This window comes from Oncorhynchus mykiss, chromosome 10 (genome assembly GCF_013265735.2).
Source record: "Oncorhynchus mykiss isolate Arlee chromosome 10, USDA_OmykA_1.1, whole genome shotgun sequence".
NCBI lineage: Eukaryota > Metazoa > Chordata > Actinopteri > Salmoniformes > Salmonidae > Oncorhynchus > Oncorhynchus mykiss.
The window spans coordinates 22,961,496-22,983,554 of NC_048574.1; the positions used below are offsets into that span (position 1 = coordinate 22,961,496).

At 45.4% G+C, this 22,059-nt stretch overlaps 1 protein-coding gene across 4 annotated transcripts in view; it reads right to left on the minus strand.

Moving 5' to 3' along the window:
• The window catches only part of LOC110533520 (roundabout homolog 3), a 242,088-nt gene that overhangs the window by 88,240 nt on the left and 131,789 nt on the right, over nt 1-22,059 (minus strand). For all 4 annotated transcript variants that reach the window (XM_036989922.1, XM_036989921.1, XM_036989923.1 and 1 more), the window contains exon 2: nt 19,177-19,503. In XM_036989922.1, coding sequence (XP_036845817.1) covers nt 19,177-19,503 — 327 coding nt within the window. The remainder of the gene's footprint in view (nt 1-19,176; nt 19,504-22,059) is intronic.

Here is a 22,059-nt window from a genome sequence, read left to right on the forward strand (position 1 = left end):
GGGGTACCGGTACAGAGTCAATGTGCGGGGGCACCGGTGTTGAGATAATAGAGGTAATATGTACCTGTGGGTGGAATTATTAAAGGGACTATGCATAGATAATAACAACAGAGAGTAGCAACTTGGCTCTCCGGAACCGCTTGCCGTGCAGTAGCAGAGAGAACAGTCTATGACTAGGGTGGCTGGAGTCTTTGACAGTTTTTAGGGCCTTCCTCTGACACCGCCTGGTAAACAGGTCCTGGATGGCAGGAAGCTTGGCCCCGGTGATGTACTGGGCCATACGCACTACCCTCTGTGTGCCTTGCAGTCGGAGGCCGAGCAGTTGCCAAAAACCATTAAGCGCTCAACATCTCAACATCAACTGTTCAGAGGAGACTGTCTGGTTGATTTGCTACAAAGGAACCACCACTAAAGGGAGAAACAAGCAATGGATATTGTGAAACATTTATTTAACTAGGCAAGTCAGTTAAGAACACATTCTTATTTTCAATGACGGCCTACCTGGGAACAGTGGGTTAACTACCTTGTTCAGGGGCAGAACGACAGATTTTTACCTTGTCAGCTCAGGGATTAGATCCAGCAACCTTTCAGTAACTGGCCCAACACTAACCGACATTTGACTGGTGGAAATCTGTCCTTTGGTCTGATGAGTCCAAATTTGAGATGTTTGGTTCCAACTGCCATGTGAGACGTAGAGTAGGTGAAAGGATAATCTCTGCATGTGTAGTTCCCACCATGAGGCATGGAGGAGGATGAGTGATGGTGTGGGGGCGCTTTGCTGGTGACACAGTTAAGAAAAAAATCAAGGCACTCTTTTTTTCTATTTAAAGTTTTATTACATTTTCTTGTTTTTCAATCAACCAACAAAACACATTCCACATTCACAGATGTGGCAGACAAAAATAACAAAATAAAAATATAAAACAAACAAACTTGCAGCAGCACTATCAGCGTTCCTATTAGCTAATTCCAGCCTTTGCTGAGACGACGAGCAAAGAATTTGTTTTTACAGCACATGCATCTGCCCATTCACTCTTTCCAATTTGTGTAGTGGAGTAGTGGAGACCAGAGTCTATCAAACTTGGGCTGTCTCTTGTGGAGGTCATAAGTGAGCTTTTCAAGAGGAAGAAAGTCAACAAGCTGGTCTATCCAATGTGTGATTATGGAAAATCATATCAGACTCAAATGTAAGAACAAACAAATAACATCAAAAGATTCGGTGCTGGATTAAAAACATCTGGCTGAAGCCCCGGAAGCCAAGGCCTAATGACGCCACTGGGCCCAGCCCACCATGGTATGGCTCTTTATATGTCGTCCTTCAGCACCACATGTAACCCTTTATAAGTCTTAACTTCGAGTCTCGATTCAAGTCCCATGTAATAATGGGCAAGTCTCAAGTAAAGTCCTAAGTTCCACAGCTCAGGTCGAGTCAAGTCAGAAGTGCCTAATTTTGGGTTTCGAGTCCTCAAGTCAATGGTTAAGTGTTTTATGCCAATTTCATTGCAATTGAAACCGATAGCAATGATTTTTGGATCCGATGATGCCCTGATGCAGAGGTGACACCACAGGTCCCAGAGTGGTGGGGCAAATTGTTTTTCCTGGTGCCCAGAGCTTTTCCTAATTTGGTAATCTTACCAGGTATAAATCAGGACCCTATTGGATCTGACAGTGATTCGTTACTAGTTGTAAAATGATATTTATATTGGCAATGGTGAGAGTGGGACCAGATTCATGGGGTTAAGTGCATTGCTCAAGGGAAGACAGACCTTGTCAGCTCGGGGATTCAAACCATTGACCTTTCAGTTACTGGCTCAACGCTCTTAACCACTAGGCTACCTGGTATACAGATATTTTCTAAACAGGTCACGTTTGTTTTTTTTTTATTCTGGTAAAACATCTGGCTCTAGGGAGGGTGAAAACCCTGTCAAACTGCAGCAACCTAGTACATGTTAATATTAATTATATTTTAAAACTAGACTTTCCTTTACACAGACACAACCACTGCAATTGGTCAATATAACTCACAGGGCTGAGCTTGCATTATGCAGGTTTGCATTGTATAGGCCTATGCAACTGCAATTAAAAAGTAACACACACAGTCTATTTATGTAATCGGTATTGTTTGAGTAATTTCAGTAATTTTGGATTGAAAAGGTCAAGGTAGCCTAGCCAGCCAAAATTGAATATAGCCAAATTACATTTTATCACATTTTCCCCTAACATAAATACATGTGCTATAAATAGGCTACATAACATTATTAGCATTATTAACATTACCCTAACCAGAGGGCAAGAGAGGACAGGGCGCATTGGCTGTAGCCTATGCAGCTGTGGGCTACGGTTGTTATCAGTAGCCTAGTTGATCAGACTGAGAAGTTCAATACAGGTTAGGTGTAGGCTGCTGCAACATTTCTGTGAAGAGTTCTTGCTTGTATACTGTATGTCTGGAGTGATGTATTATCAAGTTTGCTAAATAAATACCAGAGGACAGTGGCATGGCGCGCACTTTGCGCTTTGCTAGATGACATGCATTTGCCCTGCCTGCACAACCTGTGATTTCCATGAATCAGATTGGTCAAGATACATAACGCACAGAACCTACAGCGCTGATATAAAAGACAGACAGGCTTACATAGTGCGCTAGTTGACAAAACGAGTCCAAGTTAAGTCACGAGTCATAGATGGTCAAGTCAAGTCGCAAGGGTTTTTTCTTTTTGCCAAGTCAAGTCTCAAGTTGCAAAATTTGCATCCAAGACACGTGATTTGAGTCCACATCTCTGTAAAGCATGACATATGATCATAGATGCTTTGTAACACATTTATGTAGTGCTTATGAAGGCATTATGAAGGCTTTATGAAGCCTTTATAAGCTGAACATATTTTAAAGCAGGACCATTATCGTTCTGGTCCCTAAGACGAGCAGGGAATTTCAAACACAGATTCAATCACAATGACCACAGAGGTTTCCCAATGCCTCAGAAGAGCACTTATTGGTAACTCAGTTGCCAGAGAGGAAGGAAACCGCTTAGGGATTTCACCATGAGGTTTTAAAACAGTTACATAGTTAAATGGCTGTGATAGGAGAAAACTGAGGATCGATCAACAACGTTGTAGTTACTCCAAAAATGCTAACCTAAATAACAGAGTGAAAAGAAGGAAGCTTGTACGGAATAAAAAATATGGTGGTGGTGGCTGCATCATGTTATGGGTTTGCTTGCATTCAGCAAGGACTAGGGATATTTTCTAGGATAAAAAGAAACAGAATAGAGCTAAGTGCATGCAAAATCATTGAGGAAAACCTGGTTCAGTTTGCTTTCCAACAGACACTGGGAGACAAATGTACCTTTCATCAGGGCAATAACCTAATACACAAGGCCATATATACACTGGAGTTGCTTACCAAGATGACATTGAATGTTCCTAAGTGGCCTAGTTACAGTTTTGACTTAAATGTGCATGAAAATCTATGACAAGACTTGAAAATGGCTGTCTAGCAATGACCAACCACCAATATGACAGAGCTTGAAGAATTGTATTAATAATAATGGGAAAATATGGTACAATCCAGGTGTGCAAAGCTTTTAGACTTACCCCCAAAAGACTCACAGCTGTAATCACTGGCAACGTTGGTTCTAACATGTATTGACTCAGAGGTGTGAATACTTATGTAAATATATTTTTATTTGAATTTATTCATAGCTGACTATGAATGTGTGCTGTATTGATGGCGTGTGTTTGACATTCAATGAAAGCGGCCAGTGCCTATGATGATAAGGTCAATGTATGCAATCTATGCCTCATCTCCTGTGTGTTGTATTAAGTAGGCCTAGCGCCCCCCCCCCCCCCTTATGGTTTTGCATGTCCGTTTTCTGTATGAGGAAGTTGTACAGTCGTGGCCAAAAGTTTTGCCAAATATTAATTTTCACAAAGTTTGCTGCTTCAGTGTCTTCAGATATATTTGTAGAATGTTACTATGGAATACTGAAGTATTATTACAAGCATTTCATACATGCCAAAGGCTTTATTTGACAATTACATGAAGTTGATGCAAAGAGTCAATATTTGCAGTGTTGACCTTTCTTTTTCAAGACCTCTGCAATCCGCCCTGGCATGCTGTCAATTTACTTCTGGGCCACATCCTGACTGATGTCAGCCCATTCTTGCATAATCAATGCTTGGAGTTTGTCAGAATTTGTGGGTTTTTGTTTGTCCACCCGCCTCTTGAGGATTGACCACAAGTCCTCAATGGGATTAAGGTCTGGGGAGTTTCCTGGCCATGGACCCAAAATATCGATGTTTTGTTCCCCGAGCCCTTAGTTATCACTTTTGCCTTATGGCAAGGTGCTCCATCATGCTGGAAAAGGCATTGTTCGTCACCAAGCTGTTCCTGGATGGTTGGGAGAAGTTGCTCTCGGAGGATGTGTTGGTACCATTCGTTATTCATGGCTGTGTTCTTAGGCAAAATTGTGAGTGACCCTTGGCTGAGACGCAACCCCACACATGAATGGTCTCAGGATGCTTTACTGTTGGCATGACACAGGACTGATGGTAGCGCTCACCTTGTCTTCTCCGGACAAGCTTTTTTCCGGATGCCCAAACAATCGGAAAGGGGATTCATCAGAGAAAATGACTTTACCCCAGTCCTCAGCAGTCCAATCCCTGTACATTTTGCAGAATATCAGTCTGTCCCTGATGTTTTTCCTGGAGAGAAGTGGCTTCTTTGCAGCCCTTCTTGACACCAGGCCATCCTCCAAAAGTCTTTGCCTCACTATGCGTGCAGATGCACTCACACCTGCCTGCTGCCATTCCTGAGCAAGCTCTGTACTGGTGGTGCCCCGATCCTGCAGCTGAATCAACTTTAGGAGACGGTCCTGGCACTTGCTGGACTTTCTTGGGCGCCCTGAAGCCTTCTTCACCACAATTGAACCGCTCTCTTTGAAGTTCTTGATGATCTGATAAATGGTTGATTTAGGTACAATCTTACTGGCAACAATATCCTTGCCTGTGAAGCCCTTTATGTGCAAAGCAATGATGACAGCACATGTTTCCTTGCAGGTAACCATGATTGACAGAGGAAGAACAATGATTCCAAGCACCACCCTTCTTTGAAGCTTTCAGTCTGTTATTCGAACTCTATCAGCATGACAGAGTGATCTCCAGCCTTGTCCTCGTCAACACGGGAGAATCACTGACATGATGTCAGCTGGTCCTTTTGTGGCAGGGCTGAAATGAAGTGGAAATATTTTTGGGTGATTCAGTTAATTTGAATGGCAAAGAGGGACTTTTCAATTAATTGCAATTCATCTGATCACTCTTCATAACATTCTGGAGTATATGCAAATTGCCATCATACAAACTGAGGCAGCAGAATTTGTGAAAATGAATATTTGTGTCATTCTCAAAACTTTTAGCCACGACTATATATTTATTTTGCCTTGGACACCAGATGTATAGGCAGATGTATAGGGGGTGGGGGATTGAGTGTCTTGGTGGGTCCCCAAATTGGTGATCAATAAAAGTTCATTTTTGGCGGAGGGGAGGGGAGGTAGGGGGATGGAGGAGGTATGCCTTTGGGGCCTCTCCATGGGGGCCCCATACTTTCACTAGGATGAGACTAGGATAAGACAGTTGTGGTTTGGCCTATAAATTCTCGCTTAAAACATGAACACACATGTGGCCACACATACACACATTGAGTGACATTGACAAAAACACACACGCATGTGTGTGTGAGAATGTGTACCTGAGGGGCAGATGATCTCTAGTTACCCCTCATACTCATAATGTAGAGGGTATTAGTGTTGGGACTCAGACAGACAGCACTGTCTGTACTACTGCTGGAACCACAGCTGTCATGGAGGGTGTGTGTGTTGTGTTTGGTCTTGGGGGGGTTGGTGGCATGAGCTGGACGGGTGGTTTGAGGGGAGGTTTGTGTGTGAGTGTGTGTGTACGAAGAGAGGAGGGAGTTGTTTGGTGCCTAGAGACACCTGCGGCCAGGACATCTGTCCCACCCAGAGCCCCCTCACACACACACCCACCCCTCCCTCCACGCTCTCTCCTTGACATTTCATCATCCCCAAATTCCCGATAGGGATCAAAGAAAGGCCCACTCTGGATAATGAGACTGGTTGATGGTGGTAGGGAAGACTGGGACTGGTATGGTGAGGAAACCACTGACGGACCCAGACAGATATTGCCTTGGGGATGATAGGGAAATGAGAAGGGGGGAGCAGGGGAGGTTAGGAGGAGGAGGGTCCAGTCCAGGAGGGTTCCACCCCCCCAGCCATATGACCCTGATGGCGTGTTTTCTCCTCTCCTTTCTCCCCTTCCCTCATTTCTCCTCATTTTCTCCCCCTCTTTTGTTTATGATGTGTGTTTGTCCTTGTCGCGCCACTCATTTAGAAGCTGTCTCCCCTGATTTGGCCCGTCACCTGAGTCCTGTTAACACACAACAGCTGGGGGTTCCTCCCCTTCCCCTCACAGACCCCCATCCCTAGGCCAACCTCTCTGGCTTTTGGGCGACTGATGGGTGAAAGGCAGCTGGCCCCACCGTGGTGGTGACAGGGCATTAAAAACGATTTCCTTTATGACAGAGAAAACGCATAGGACACTCCAGGTTGATTGGAGTTCTGATACACCACCATGCATTAAGCATTCTTCCTTTTGTCTTTGTTGCATTAAATGTATTTTTTTTATGAAACAATAAAACAAACAATGTTTGCATGTCTGCTAAAGTAGTGTGTCAGTTCGGGCAACTATATGAGGTAATATTGTTTACAAATAAGGTTTCACTTCCATTTTCCAACTCTACCCAGGGATGCATGACAGAAAACATACACTTCTTTAACCTGTTAGATCTCTAGGGGCGCTATTTCATTTTTGGATAAAAAACGTTCCCGTTTTAAGCGCGATATTTTGTCACGAAAAGATGCTCGACTATGCATATTGACAGTTTTGGAAAGAAAACACTCTGAAGTTTCAGAATCTGCAAAGATTTTGTCTGTAAGTGCCCCAGAACTCATTCTACAGGCGAAACCAAGATGATGCATCAACCAGGAATTAGCAGAATTTCTGAAGCTCTGTTTTCCATTGTCTCCTTATATGGCTGTGTTTGCGCAAGGAATGAGCCTACACTTTCTGTCGTTCGCCCAAGGTCTTAGCAGCATTGTGACGTATTTGTAGGCATATCATTGGAAGATGGACCATAAGAGACTACATTTTCCAAGTGTCCGCCTGGTGTCCTGCGTGGAATTCGGTGCGCAATTGCCAGCTGCTTTTACTTTACCATTTGATTCAGGGGAGAAACAATGTGTCCAAGAACGATGTATCAATGAAGAGATATGTGAAAAACACCTTGATGATTGATTCTAAACAACGTTTGCCATGTTTTCAGTCGATATTATGGAGTTAATTTGGAAAAAAGTTCGCGTTTTGAGGACTGAATTTTCGGGGTTTTTTTTGGTAGCCAAATGTGATGTATAAAACGGAGCTATTTCTAATACACAAAGAATCTTTTTGGAAAAACTGAGCATCTGCTATCTAACTGAGAGTATCCTCATTGAAAACATCAGAAGTTCTTCAAAGGTAAATGATTTTATTTGAAGGCTTTTATGTTTTTGTTGAAATGTTGCGTGCTGGATGCTAACGCTAACGCTAATGCTAAATGCTAACGCTAAATGCTAACGCTAGCTAGCTACTTTTACACAAATGATTGTTTTCCTATGGTTGAGAAGCATATTTTGAAAATCTGAGATGACAGTGTTGTTTACAAAAGGCTAAGCTTGAGAGATGGCATATTTATTTCATTTCATTTGCGATTTTCATGAATAGTTAACGTTGTGTTATGCTAATGAGCTTGCTGATAGATTTACACAATCCTGGATACAGGGGTTTTTTCATAGCTAAACGTGACGCAGAAAACGGAGCGATTTGTCCTAAACAAATAATCTTTCAGGAAAAACTGAACATTTGCTATCTGAGAGTATCCTCATTGAAAACATCTGAAGTTCTTCAAAGGTAAATGATTTTATTTGAATGCTTTTCTGTTTTTTTGTGTAAATGTTGCCAGCTGAATGCTAATGCTAAATGCTACGTTAGCCATCAGTACTGTTACACAAATGCTTGTTTTGCAATGGTTGAGAAGCATATTTTGAAAATCTGAGATGACAGTGTTGTTAACAAAAGGCTAAGCTTGAGAGCTAGCATATTTATTTCATTTCATTTGCGATTTTCATGAATAGTTAACGTTGCGTTATGGTAATGAGCTTGAGTCTGTATTCACGATCCCGGATCCGGGATGGGGAGATCAGAAAGGTTAAAGCTTCTCAAAACTCATCAGCTTTGGTCGAAGCACCTCATAAAAACTCACTCGTAGCACGACTCATAACAACGCAATGTAGAAATACTGTAACGTTCATAATTCAACCTTATGACATAAAAATCTCAGACAGCCATGAAAATAGTTGGGGGAGGCCAGCATAGACGGGGAGGGACAGATAGACGAGGTGAGCTGTCAAGGTGCAACATTTCAGGCCTTTTTAAGTGGTCATAAATGGCCATGCCTGGCCCTCCTCAGCAGCCTTTCACAGACAGAAGTGCCAGGGTACAAATTGGAGTAAGAAATGAGTGTGTGGCGACCGCACTACTCAATGTGGAGGGTGACTGTGACCTGCAGGGCCTCATATGAGAGCGAACGAAACCTTGCCTGTGTGTGTTCATATTTGTACATGTATAGGTGTGTGTATACAGTAGGGAGAACAAGTATTTGATACACTGCCGATTTTGCAGGTTTTCCTACTTACAAAGCATGTAGAGGTCTGTAATTTTGATCATAGGTACATTGTATGATTTTTAAGTAATTCATTTGCATTTTATTGCATGACATACATGTAAGTATTTGATCACCTACCAACCAGTAAGAATTCCGGCTCTCACAGACCTGTTAGTTTTTCTTTAAGAAGCCCACCTGTTCTCCACTCATTACCTGTATTAACTGCACCTGTTTGAACTCGTTACCTGTATAAAAGACACTTGTCCACACACTCAATCAAACAGACTCCAACCTCTCCACAATGGCCAAGAACAGAGAGCTGTGTAAGGGATACAATTTTAGACCTGCACAAGGCTGGGATGGGCTACAGGACAATAGGCAAGCAGCATGGTGAGAAGGCAACAACTGTTGGCGCAATTATTAGAAAATGGAAGAAGTTCAAGTTGACGGTCAATCACCCTTGGTCTGGGGCTCCATGCAAGATCTCACCTCGTGGGGCATCAATGATCATGAGGAAGGTGAGGGATCAGCCAGGAACTACACGGCAGGACCTGGTCAATGACCTGAAGAGAGCTGGGACCACAGTCTCAAAGAAAACCATTAGTAACACACTACGCCGTCATGGATTAAAATCCTGCAGCGCACGCAAGGGCATCTCCAGGCCCGTCTGAAGTTTGCCAATGACCATCTGGATGATCCAGAGGAGGAATGGGAGAAGGTCATGTGGTCTGATGAGACAAAAATAGAGCTTTTAGGTCTAAACTCCACTCGCCGTTTGGAGGAAGAAGAAGGATGAGTACAACCCCAAGAACACCATCAGAGCTGAAAGTCCGTATTGCCCAGCAACAGCCCCGAAACCTGAAGGATCAGGAGAAGGTCTGTATGGAGGAGTGGGCCAAAATCCCTGCTGCAGTGTGTGCAAACCTGGTCAAGAACTTCAGGAAACGTATGATCTCTGTAATTGCAAACAAAGGTTTCTGTACCAAATATTAAGTTCTGCTTTTCTGATGTATCAAATACTTATGTCATGCAATATAATGCAAATTATTTACTTAAAAATCATACAATGTGATTTTCTGGATTTTTGTTTTAGATTCCATCTCTCACAGTTGAAGTGTACACATGATAAGAATTACAGACCTCTACATGCTTTGTAAGTAGGAAAACCTGCAAAATCGGCAGTGTATCAAATACTTGTTCTCCCCGCTGTATGTGTAGCCTACAGTATATGTGTGTGGGGAAGGCCAGTAAACTACTTCGTAACAGTGAGTTGGAAGGAGGGAGGTTAGCTTATGTGGTAGTTGGCTTGGTCTTCACCCTCTCCCCCATGCACCTCCACCCCCCAAAGGTCTGCCCCATCTCAGGCCTACTGGGCCAGTTTGATTGAAACACAGACATATTTCAAGTCAAGAGGGGCGTTATTAAAATACTGGACAGCTGGAATGTTCTGACACCAGTCCGACCCACTACTTCTCCCCATCACACTATCACACTCCCCTCTGCCTTTTCAAGCTTTCTCTTCCTCTCTCTCCTTCTCCTTAGCCCTCTTCCCACAAAAGCATCACTGGTCTCTTTCAGCCTTGGGAAGCAGCCTGTGGACACACACACACCTCATTGGGGTGTAAATCCTTCCAATCCCCCATACCATGGGAAGTGTTCACCTAGTGTCTCGCTTCATGGCCCATTCCCATCTCCTGTAACGGTGGTCCTGCCCTGGCTGTGCTCATCCGACCAGGGGCAAGAGGTTAATCCCCCACAACACACCTTTCCTATATGTGTCTGGGGGGGGGGGGGGTGTATGCGTGCCTGTGTGCATATGTATGTATTTGGGCTACAGTCCCCCAGGCAGCTAGGCTTAGCTGAGCACCATAATTCAAGGAGAGTACGATAGGGAAACATGTCTGCTGCCAGCCAAGAAGTCCTCTCCAACATCTCTGCCGTCACACTGGAGCATTCTAACTGAAGCCAGTTTTGAAGCCATGTTCCAAATGGGCCCTAATAAAAAGTAGTGCACTATAAAGGAAAAAGGGTGCCATTTGGGATGCATACTATGTCTCTGTCTGAGAATGTGAAAACAGCACCAACGGAGGACTAGATGTTACCTAAATAACTAATAGGTCCAAGAAAAGTATCTTAACTTATATAATATATTTTCTTTCCACAATGAATAACAATGAAAACACTTTGTTTCATAACAGCTCCCTATGAGTGACTATGTTATATAAAGGCCAGCAAAGAGTGGAAAATGAATACAATTCCTAACGTGCAGCCTACAGTATATGTGTGTGGAGAAGGCCAGTAAACTCCTTCATAACAGTGAGTTGGAGGGAGGAAGGGGAGGGTCGTTTATACAGGGGCTGGCTTGGCCTCCACCCTCTTTTGCGTGCATCTCCACCCCACCCCAACAGTCATAGTGGGCCAGTTTGATTGAAACACAGCCATACAGTACTTCAAGTCAAGAGGGGCCATATTAAAATACCACTTGATGTTTGCGAGCGGTGTATACACCCCTTCGCCACTGGAATAAAGGTCTGACCCAAAACAACTGAATGGTGAAAACAAAGAGAGGAAGCATGGTGAGAGGGAGGAGGGACGAGAAGAACGAGGGGACTGGGCAGTATTGATGGCAGGGCTGACGGGGGGAGAGTCCTGCCCCTTTCAGCCCCTAAGCATAGTAATTTTGTATGCAGATTCCTCCAACAATAAATCCATTACTGATGTGGTCTAATCCCATGCGTGTGCCCAGCTAATAGAAACATTGTTTGCCCTGGAAGAGGGTTACTTTAATCTAGTAATGCTCTGCTTGCCCTATGGAAGGGGAGCATAGGGCCACAAGGAACCCCATTGTCTAGAGGGGCAATTGCCCCCATTCTCCCAAATTCTCCCCACTGACCCTCTCTATTCTGTCTACTGTACGCCAGCCACCTGGAGAAACTGTTATGTCCCCACACTACAATGAGATGAGAATGGAAGATTAGAATGGGTAGTTCTGGTTCCACCTCCCCCAACCCCTCTCTTTAAGGTACCATATCTCAGTACGATAATGAAGATCTCTGAATACTAAGCGAAGCCTGATGAATAATTGAACATTAGGTTTCAAAAGGTGCTTAAGAGTTAGATTCCCAACTGATCTCTTGAAGAGTGTTTTATGGCTTTCTAAAAAAACGACCAACCATCCAACCAACCAACCATCACAGCCTGGGGATAGATATGGTGTAAAATAGGTATAGGGGGGCAAGGGTTCAGCCGGTGTGATGTTTAGTTTGATAATGCAGCCCGGAGGCATTGTCGTTCCACACAAACAAGGAGTTGATGAGTGGTCAAACATAAAAATATCTCAGCCTTTTCTCTAAAAGCTGTATGACAATAACATTACCATAAAATGGACAATAACAAAACATAAAAAGCTTAATTGAACAAAGATTGAATTTTGCAGCAGCATTGCCAAAAACCAAAATGGTAGATATAGTATCTAGTATCTAGTATCCTGAAGAGAAATATTCTATTTTGCACCTTGAAAGCTTTCTTAGTGCCCACCTTACAATGTGGGACAGCTTGCCAAATCCCATACGCCTCTTTATCCACCTTCCCTCAGGAGCCAATGCGGGTTCAAAAAAACGAGTTCTGAACATAGTCGAAATGACTCATGCACACACAACAGCAGAGAGACATGACTGAAATGCAGAATCTGGACTGGGACTGGGCAGTGAGCAAGAGCGAGAGTTGTATTGGGTGCACACATCGGTGATAAAAACCAGGCCCGTTTTCAATCTGTTTATCGGTGCTCATTTCCAGGACCATGTCCTTTGGACATGTAGGACAGATTTTTTACTTGTCCAAAAGCTCAAATCACTATGATTATGCCTTTGGCTGCTGGACAATAAAATAATGTTGATCTGAAAACCAATAGAACATGAGAAGAATGCTGGTTTCAATGGCCTATTAAGTGTTTATATGGTCATATATTGGCTAGGCTACTTTGAAACAAGGTAAGACATGCTTTATAAAATTACATAAAATGTCCAGGTTTTAAACAATTACGTTATTGGTTAAATAGTTTCAAAATACTGACCGCCTCCGCTCAGATTCAAAGTGGGTGAAGTGCGGTGCGCAACAGGCACAATCCTTCACTCTCCGGTCTTGTGACCAGTTGATCTGGGTGAACTTTGCCTCAGTAGGCTATGTCAACAGAATCAAGTCTTTAGATGCTAATTATCAATTTGTCAAACATGACTGGCGTTTTGCCTATATTTATGAAATTAAAAGTCTAATTTAAGTTTGGCTACATTTTCTGGCGTCTCCCTCATGTCAGGATCGGTCTGGACATGAGGCTGTAGACAATATGCATATCACCTACACTTTGACACGTAGGTTTTTTTGTTGATGTACATGGAAAAAAATATATATTTTTAAGCACTTTTCTCCCCAATTTCATGACATCTAATTGGTAGTTACGATCTTGTCTCATCGCTGCAACTCCCCAACAGTCTTGCTTGCTCTGAAACATGACCTGAGCTGTTTCTTGACACACTGCTCGCTCAACCCGAAAGCCAGCCGCAACAATGTGTCGGAGGAAACACCAACATCCAATTCTGATCGGAATAGTCCTTAATTGTTTGATATTGTGATTTGTCAGATTTTGTAAAAATTGTCAATTCGGACAGCTTATTAAATCTATATTCTTCTTGTCTGACAATTTTTTTACTTGTCTTGGACAAGAGGAGAAAAGTCGGGAGATTTAGCGGTTGGGAGATTTAGAATAGATGCTTACGCAAACACGCAAACACGGCAAGGCCGGAGACAATGCCAGACACCACATTGTTCTAGCATCTACTGGCATGCGCCAACTATTACACTGTTGGTTACCTCTCACTTTTGTGCTATTGCTGTAATCGAGGTACATGTCATGTTATCAGCTCTTTATATTGGATAGAGATAGGATAGGAGGCCAATTGAATAGGAGGCGGTTTGTGTGTGTTCGGTGTCAGCAATCTCCACAGAGAACACACACATACATGCCTCGGTCACTTCTGTCTCATTCTGGCTGGGGACGGTGAGTTTGACAGGGTACGATTGCATGTGTCCTCACTGCCCACATGGCGGTCAGTCAGTTTGGCAATGTCAGCTTTCCTGATTTTGTGCATTGTGTGGTTGTTGTCGGTTGCTGACACTTCTGTCTCATCTCGGAGATGGTCAAGACTGTGTGTGTAAGCGGACAAGTGTCCAACTGTGTCTGTCCATTCATGACGTAGGGGCAGTGTGGGAGCTCCCGATGAACAATTGGTCCAGGAACAGATGGCGAAGGTGCGCTTTTTACTGACTTTCTGCAAACCGCGGTGCCCAGTGCTCTGTCAAATGTGCTGAGTGTCGTTTATCCAGTGCCCATTAATGTGCCCTGCTCATGAAAACTCCCAAACAACTCCCTCAAGCGTGGCAGATAAAGGAGGGTGTGGAGTTCAAATGCACCCATTTTCCCCACGTCAACAAACTCCAAAGAAAATGGATCTGAGATTAAATCCATTTAGATCCAGTCGAATGACTTAAGCTCTTCTCTGACCTTTCCAACTCTGAAGCGGTGGTCATCTTAAGGTGAATTTCAGCTTAGAGAGTTTAAACGGTCATTTGCTTGGTCATTTACCATTTGTGGAGGGTTAAAAATAAATATATCCCCTTGAAATGTGCTTTTAATACAACAATGTATGGTATTGTTGAACGCCCAGAGTTGAATGTCTGTAAATAAAATGTTCCCAGAGTCAATTAAGCGAAAACTTGACTTTGAATCAGCCTCTCGTCTGGCAGGCAGAAGGCTTCCGGGGAAGAGGACGATGCAACAAAATGAACGGAATAATAAAGCAGCCGTTGGTAGAACCTAAAAACAGCAATATATTCACCGAGCCTGACCCCACAGGAGTCACCTTGGGGACAAGAATGGGAGTTGATCTATTTTTGAACCGCATCTTATTCCCGAACAACATGCTTTTGAAATATATCTGAACAAATTTGAGGAATTCTGTGATCACAGTATAACAAGGTTACAGGACTCCAATTAGCACTCCTACTATTGCATAACAGTTTGGGAACTAACAGAATCTGACAGACGGAGTTCAGTGGGAGGGTCTGGTGGATTTGACAGTGTGGCGGTATAGCCGACGGCGCTAGTGATCTGTAGCCATGAGACATAATGTATTGTGATTAGTCACAACGGTCGGAGCGGGCTTTTATTGTTCTCCACGATGGTCTGCGTGGTTCTGCCATAACCTAGGGCACACAATGGCCCTGCAGATGCCCCACAATGGCCCTGCAGATGCCCCACTGCTCATTAGCATGGGGCAGGGGTGGATGGAGAGAGAGAGAGTGTGTGTGTGTGTGTGTGTGTGTGTGGGGGTACTTTTATAAAGCTCTTCCTCACACCACCTGTTGTCATCTCCTCTTGACCCCCATCATCCCTCTCTCTACACAACACACACACCACTGGCCCCAGGCCACCAGTACAGGTCTTGGTCTCGTTAGCCCCTAACTGGTCTAATTAATTCATGATCCTATGAGGAGGTCAGATTTGGCCGTTGGGGCCGGCTCGATGACCACCAGAGGGAAGGGGGACAAGAGTGGCCAGCCAGGGTCCCAGCCTCACCTCGGGCCATCTGACACCTCCTTTTGTGTTTAGCCCCCTTGGTCCTGTCCTCTGCCCCGTCCTCAGTCTGCACAAGCCTGGCCGCCAGCCCACTGATCTCATTAGTGAAGCCTGGACACACAGGAGGGCTCAGAGAGTCCAACTCTGAGACAGACCAACTCAGAGAGATCAACTCAGAGAGATCAACTCAGAGAGATCAACTCAGAGACATCAACTCAGAGAGATAAACTCAGAGAGATCAACTCAGAGACTGACCAACTCAAAGAGAGATCAACTCAGAGACAGTCTGACTCAAAGACAGTGGCAAATTACCTTGGAACCACTGATGTCCCTAATCTCTGATGGCGACTATGGGCCCAGGCCTATATTTCCAGATTTCTGCTCCTAGCTAGACATGAGGTTGGAAAAAGCTCAGTCAGGAGTGTGAAGCAGTTATGGAGAAACGTGCCCCATATTGGCTCTGACCAGGGTTAATAACAAAGAGGGAAACCATCCTGGAGCTGCCTGAGGAGAGCGTGCCCTGTAGCAGCTTGGCCATTTCAAAATGGAGGGAGGCAACTCAGACACCCTTATCTGCCAAGTCCCCCCTTCCTCCCAGTTCCTAATCCCCCAAAACCTCAATATTTTTTTTCTGGAGGAAGGGTGGGGGTGTGTGTTTGTGTGCGTGTGTGTGTGTGCTTCAGCTGCTTCTCAGACACTGCCGTCCTGGATTAGGACGGGTGATAAAGTTGGCCCTGCTCCTGCCATACACATACAAACACAGACACACACAAACATAAAAAACAGACACACACACACACACACACACTGAACCACACACACACCAGATAGAGGAGAGAGGACAGTGTCGTCAGATCCTCCCCTCACCTGTGGAATCCCAGAATTCCCCCGGCAGCTGCCATGCTGCCCCCACCAGTTCCCCTGGAAACCACAGCTGACCCCCACATGACCTTCGGGCTCTTTTTTGGACCCCCCTCTCTCCCAAGTTACCCCAGGCAATCCTATTTCAAATGTATCTCAGGGACTGACCCTGTCCCCCTCTGGTACACCTCCATGCCTCGTCTCCTCAAACATATTCATGAACCATAAAAGCAGCGGTAGAGACAGAGACAGGGTCATAAAACCTTCAGAGCAATATAAAACCCCAAACAATGGACTGGCGACCTGGGAAAAGGCAGTCTGAATTTCAAACAGCTTCTTTTCAGTTGGGTCTATTGTACAGCGATGGCTATTGCGTTGCATTTTTAGCCGTAAAATGTGATATGGTCTTTGATGTGGATGCCATCCACGAAACACACACACAGGCGAACACATTCAACACAGACACACTAATGTACTATATATACAATGACACATACACACACACACATTCACAGTATGGACAGTTCCTGTCTGGTCTCTAGACCACCGCTCATCTGTGCTGCTCAGTGCCTCTCCGCTGGTAGCAGATGGAGCAACTAGAGGTTAAACCCCCTGAACCTGTGAGTGAGCCGTCCCACCGAGCAATCTGGCTCCTACCCCCAGCTCACTAACTAGCAAAGAGCCATTGAAAGGTTACTGCCATGCCTGCCCCATACCCGCGCCACACCGATGCCATGCTGTGCCCCTGGCATGGGCACAGCGGCACAGAGGGTCCTGGCATCCAGGGTCGTATTTCAAGCATCACCATCATCATCATCATGCAGGCACCATTGGCACGCGCCCACTGATGGAGATGAGCAGTTCCTCTCTAGGGGCCACACACACACTCATATAACCATGAGGTTGCAGACTGAGAGAAAAAGGAAACATATGATCCTTATCTTCTGGGGAGAGGAGATGGGAGGTATGAGCAGAGCGACTGATCCACAATGGGCAGTGTGTGGGGGTGTGTGTTGTAGTAAGGGATGTGTGTGTTGGTGAGGGGGGGGGGTCCTCTCCCTGAGGGTCGGAGGAGGCGTTCGGTGCGTGTGTATGTGTGTGTTTCTCAGTCGAAAGCCAGCTGCAGGGTGCATTGGTCTCAGAGATGCTAGCTTCAGAGACCAGCGGAGACACTGGGCTCCAGAGACTAGGTCAGGATGCTAGTACCTCAGGGCCATTGGATTAGGAGTGACTCAGTGAAGCAAGAGATAAACCTGTATAGCACTGACTTAGTGAAACCAGACCAGCATCAAATTGGAGACGAGAGAAGTTGAGAGCCATCTGTGGCTCAGTCAACCACTTTCCATTGCAACTCTTCCTTAGACCATACAGTGTAAATGAGAATGTCTTCTCAATCAACTTACCCTGGTAAAAGAAAGGTATGTCTTCTGTAAAACCAGCACCAGTCTTAGAGCTAACATAAGCAGCCCGCCTCAAAAATACCATCATGGCATATAAGGCTGAAAATACTAGTCAGACAAATCATGATTCCAACAAAAACATTTCCACTACACATTGCCTTATTCCTCAGCTCCCAAAGTGTCCTGTGTTCTGCAGCCTACTCCACTTCCCCTAGCTCAAACGATTACCTCCTAAGGCTTTACTGCTGAAAGTACACCCTTCTGAACGGCCAAGAACACAACTCCAATCTGCTTGCTCACAGCCAATCCCATAAAACATGTAGCTATTTGAGGCATCGGGATATGAGAGCAAGACAAAGTAAAAATATAATCCTTGGAGCTATGCTCTCAGTTCAGGTGACCGATGTAAGCCTTAACGACCCCGCCAAAGAACAAGCATGGGACTAATTTATGTTAGTGTTTCCGTGGAAGCAGCCAGGGTGAAATTAGGCTTGAAGATTAGGTTATATGGCTGGAGCCTTCCAAAACAGGACGCAGGACCTGAGGTGTTGTAAGAGGGTCTAGAGTTCCCTTCACTCCAAAATTCAGTGAGAGATGTTTTCCCCTCTTTTTTCTCTTCTCTTCATCTGTTTCTTATTACTGCATCGGGAGGTGAGTTTCATGTTATGGGGGGTTTGAGCAAAGGGCAGAAGAATGTAGAAATTCCTGAGATGTTTGCAAGTTTTAAGGTGAGCAATATTGGCTCCAATATACACTCCACAAAAGGATGGATGAAAGCGTTGGACTTTCACTGCTACCTTATTAAAAACAGTTTCTGTGTTTCAGGGCTAATTTGAGGGGGGACAGTTAGTCATGGGGTAAAGACAGCCTTCACAAGAATTTAGCTCTAATAGATATGTGTATGTTGCTATCAATACTGTATACAACCAACTGCTTACATCATCCTATAACAGATTCTGAGGAATTGGGTAACTGTAGCCTCCCAGGCAACAATACATACGAAGAAACCATCCTCAACTCATATCAGGAAAAACGTAATAAAAACAGCTTAAGTACTGAAATACTCAAATGACCCGTGTTGTTGTAGAACGGAATTACATAATGAAATCCTAATGCAATAGCGCATTGGCTAATCTAATAGTGAAATCAAATTGGCCCGTCCACATTCCATTACAGCAGAACAGATATCAGCAGTGTCCTATTGTGAAAAGTTGCTAGGCGCCAACTTCCATTGCTTTCCATTCTTACAGGTTTTTCTATAGTGGGTGCGTGTGTGTGAGATGATTTTGGGGGCTAACACCTGGAAACAGGAACCATTGGCTGTTCTTGCTACACTTTCCCTTTCGAATGGCACTTATTCGCTTAAGCTGTCACTTATTCGCAATAATGAACCCAGTCCAGGAAGATTGCCTCTATTTTCTGTCAGTGCTATATACAGTGCTATTCTCCAGCCATCTCTTCCATCTTGGCTGACACCAAGAGACAAAATGGCAGACAAAAGCAAAGGCACTTACTTGCCACCTCCAGCGATGCATTGCGACTGACGGCCTCGCCTAGGTAGTTGCGTGCCACGCACACATAGACCCCCTCGTCAGGCTTGCTCCGTCGACCGTGGACAATACGCAGGAAGAAGAGGGAGCCGCTGGGCAGCAGCATACGGTGGGAGCGCGGGTCTTCCCTGTCTGTCTCCACTCGTTCGCCATCTTTGTACCACTCCACCATGGGGCTGGGACGCCCCTCGGCCTTGCAGTTGAGGGTGGCTGGTTCGCCCTTGGACACGATCAGGTCAGAGGGGTGCTCCACAATCCGTGGGGGGGCATCCTCTAACCTGGGCCGTGATCCTGGAATAGAGAGAGAGGGGGTAACGGGTTAAAAGTGTACAGTGTTGTGTGACTTGTTGTCAGTAAGTAGGAAAAAGCAGGAGAGAGAGTGAAGAGGGTGAATACTATTCTATGTTGTGAATATGCACTAACTTTCTGGAGGGGAGAGGGGATAGGGCTCCTTGAGTATGCACTAACTTTCTGGAGGGGAGAGAAGATAGGGCTCCTTGAGTAAGCACTAACTTTCTAGAGGGGATAGGACTCCTTGAGTATGCACTAACTTTCTGGAGGGGAGAGGGGATAGGGCTCCTTGACAATGCACTAATGTCCTGGAGGGGAGAGGGGATAGGGCTCCTTGAGCATGCACTAACTTTCTGGAGGGGAGAGGGGATAGGGATCCTTGAGTATGCACTGACTTTCTGGAGGGGAGAGGGGATAGGCCGCCTTGAGGATGCACTAACCTTCTGGAGGGGAGAGGGGATTGGGCTCCTTAAGTATGCACTAACTTTCTGGAGGGGAGAGGGGATAGGGCTTCTTGAGTATGCACTAACCTTCTGGAGGGGAGAGGGGATAGGGCTCCTTGAGTATGCACAAACTTTCTGGAGGGGAGAGAGGATAGGGCGCCTTGAGTATGCACTAACTTTCTGGAGGGGAGAGGGGATAGGCCTCCTTGATTATGCACTAACTTTCTGGCAGGGATAGGGCTCCTTGAGTATGCACTAACTTTCTGGAGGGGATAGGGCTCCTTGAGTATGCACCAACTTTCTGGAGGTGAGAGAGGATAGGGCTCATTGAGTATGCACTAACTTTCTGGAGGGGAGAGGGGATAGGGCTCCTTGAGTATGCACTAACTTTATTGAGGGGATAGGACTCCTTGAGTATGCACCAACTTTCTGGAGGTGAGAGAGGATAGGGCTCATTGAGTATGCACTAACTTTCTGGAGGGGAGAGGGGATAGGGCTCCTTGAGTATGCACTAACTTTATTGAGGGGATAGGACTCCTTGAGTATGCACAAACTTTCTGGAGGTGAGAGAGGATAGTGCTACTTGAGTGCACTAACTTTCTGGAGTGAAGAGGGGATAGGGCTCCTTGAGTATGCACTAACTTTCTGGAGGGGAGATGGGATAGGGCTCATTGACTATGCACTAACCTTCTGGAGGGGAGAGGGGATAGGGCTCCTTGAGTATGCACTAACTTTCTGGAGGGGAGATGGGATAGGGTTCCTTGACTATGCACTAACCTTCTGGAGGGGAGATGGGATAGGGTTCCTTGACTATGCACTAACTTTCTGAAGGGGAGAGGGGATAGGGCTCCTTCAGTATGCACACGCCTACAGGAGAGGATGGAAGAGGGTTGGTGCTGATTACTAGGTGGAAAGGGTTCATTTCTCTTTGAGCTCCACCTTAGCCCTCAAGGGATAGGGCTCCTTAAGTATGCACTAACCTTCTGGAGGGGAGAGGGGATAGGGCTCCTTGAGTATGCACTTACTTTCTGGAGTGGAGAGGGGATAGGGCTACTTGAGTATGCAGTATCTTTCTGGCAGGGATAGGGCTCCTCGATGGAGGGGATAGGGCTCCTTGAGTATGCACCAACTTTCTGGAGGTGAGAGAGGATAGGGCTCCTTGAGTATGCACTAACTTTCTGGAGGGGATAGGGCTCCTTGAGTATACACTAACTTTCTGGGGGGGGATAGGGCTCCTTCAGTATACACTAACCTTCTGGAGGGGAGAGGGGATATGTCTCCTTGACTATGCACTAACCTTCTGGAATGGAGAGGGGATAGGGCTCCTTGAGTGTGCACTAACTTTCTAGGGGAGAGGGGATAGAGCTCCTTGACTATGCACTATCTTTCTGGAGGGGAGAGGGGATAAGGCTCCTTAAGTATGCACTAACTTTCTGGCAGGGATAGGGCTCCTTGAGTATTAACTAACCTTCTGGAGGGGAGAGGGGATAGGGCTCCTTGAGTATGCAGTATCTTTCTGGACGGGATAGGGCGTCTTGAGTATGCACTAACCTTCTGGAGGGGAGAGGGGATAGGGCTCCTTACATATGCACTAACTTTCTGGAGGGGAGAGGGGATAAGGCTCCTTAAGTATGCACTAACTTTCTGGGGGGAGAGGGAATAAGGCTCCTTGAGTATGCACTAACTTTCTGGCAGGGATAGTGCTCCTTGAGTATGCACTAACCTTCTGGAGGGGAGAGGGGATAGGGCTCCTTGAGTATGCACTACCTTTCTGGAGAGGAGAGGGGATGGGTCTCATTGAGTATGCACTAACCTTCTGGAGGGGAGAGGGGATAGGGCTCCTTGAGTATGCACTAACTTTCTGGAGTGGAGAGGGGATAGGGCTCCTTGAGTATGCAGTATCATTCTGGCAGGGATAGGGCTCCTTGAGTATGGACTAACTTTCCGAGGGGATAGGGCTCCTTGAGTATGCACTAACTTTCTGGAGTGGAGAGGGGATAGGGCTCCTTGAGTATGCAGTATCTTTCTGGCAGGCATAGCGCTCCTTGAGTATGCACTAACTTTCTGGAGGGGATAGGGCTCCTTGAGTATGCACTAACTTTCTGAAGGGGAT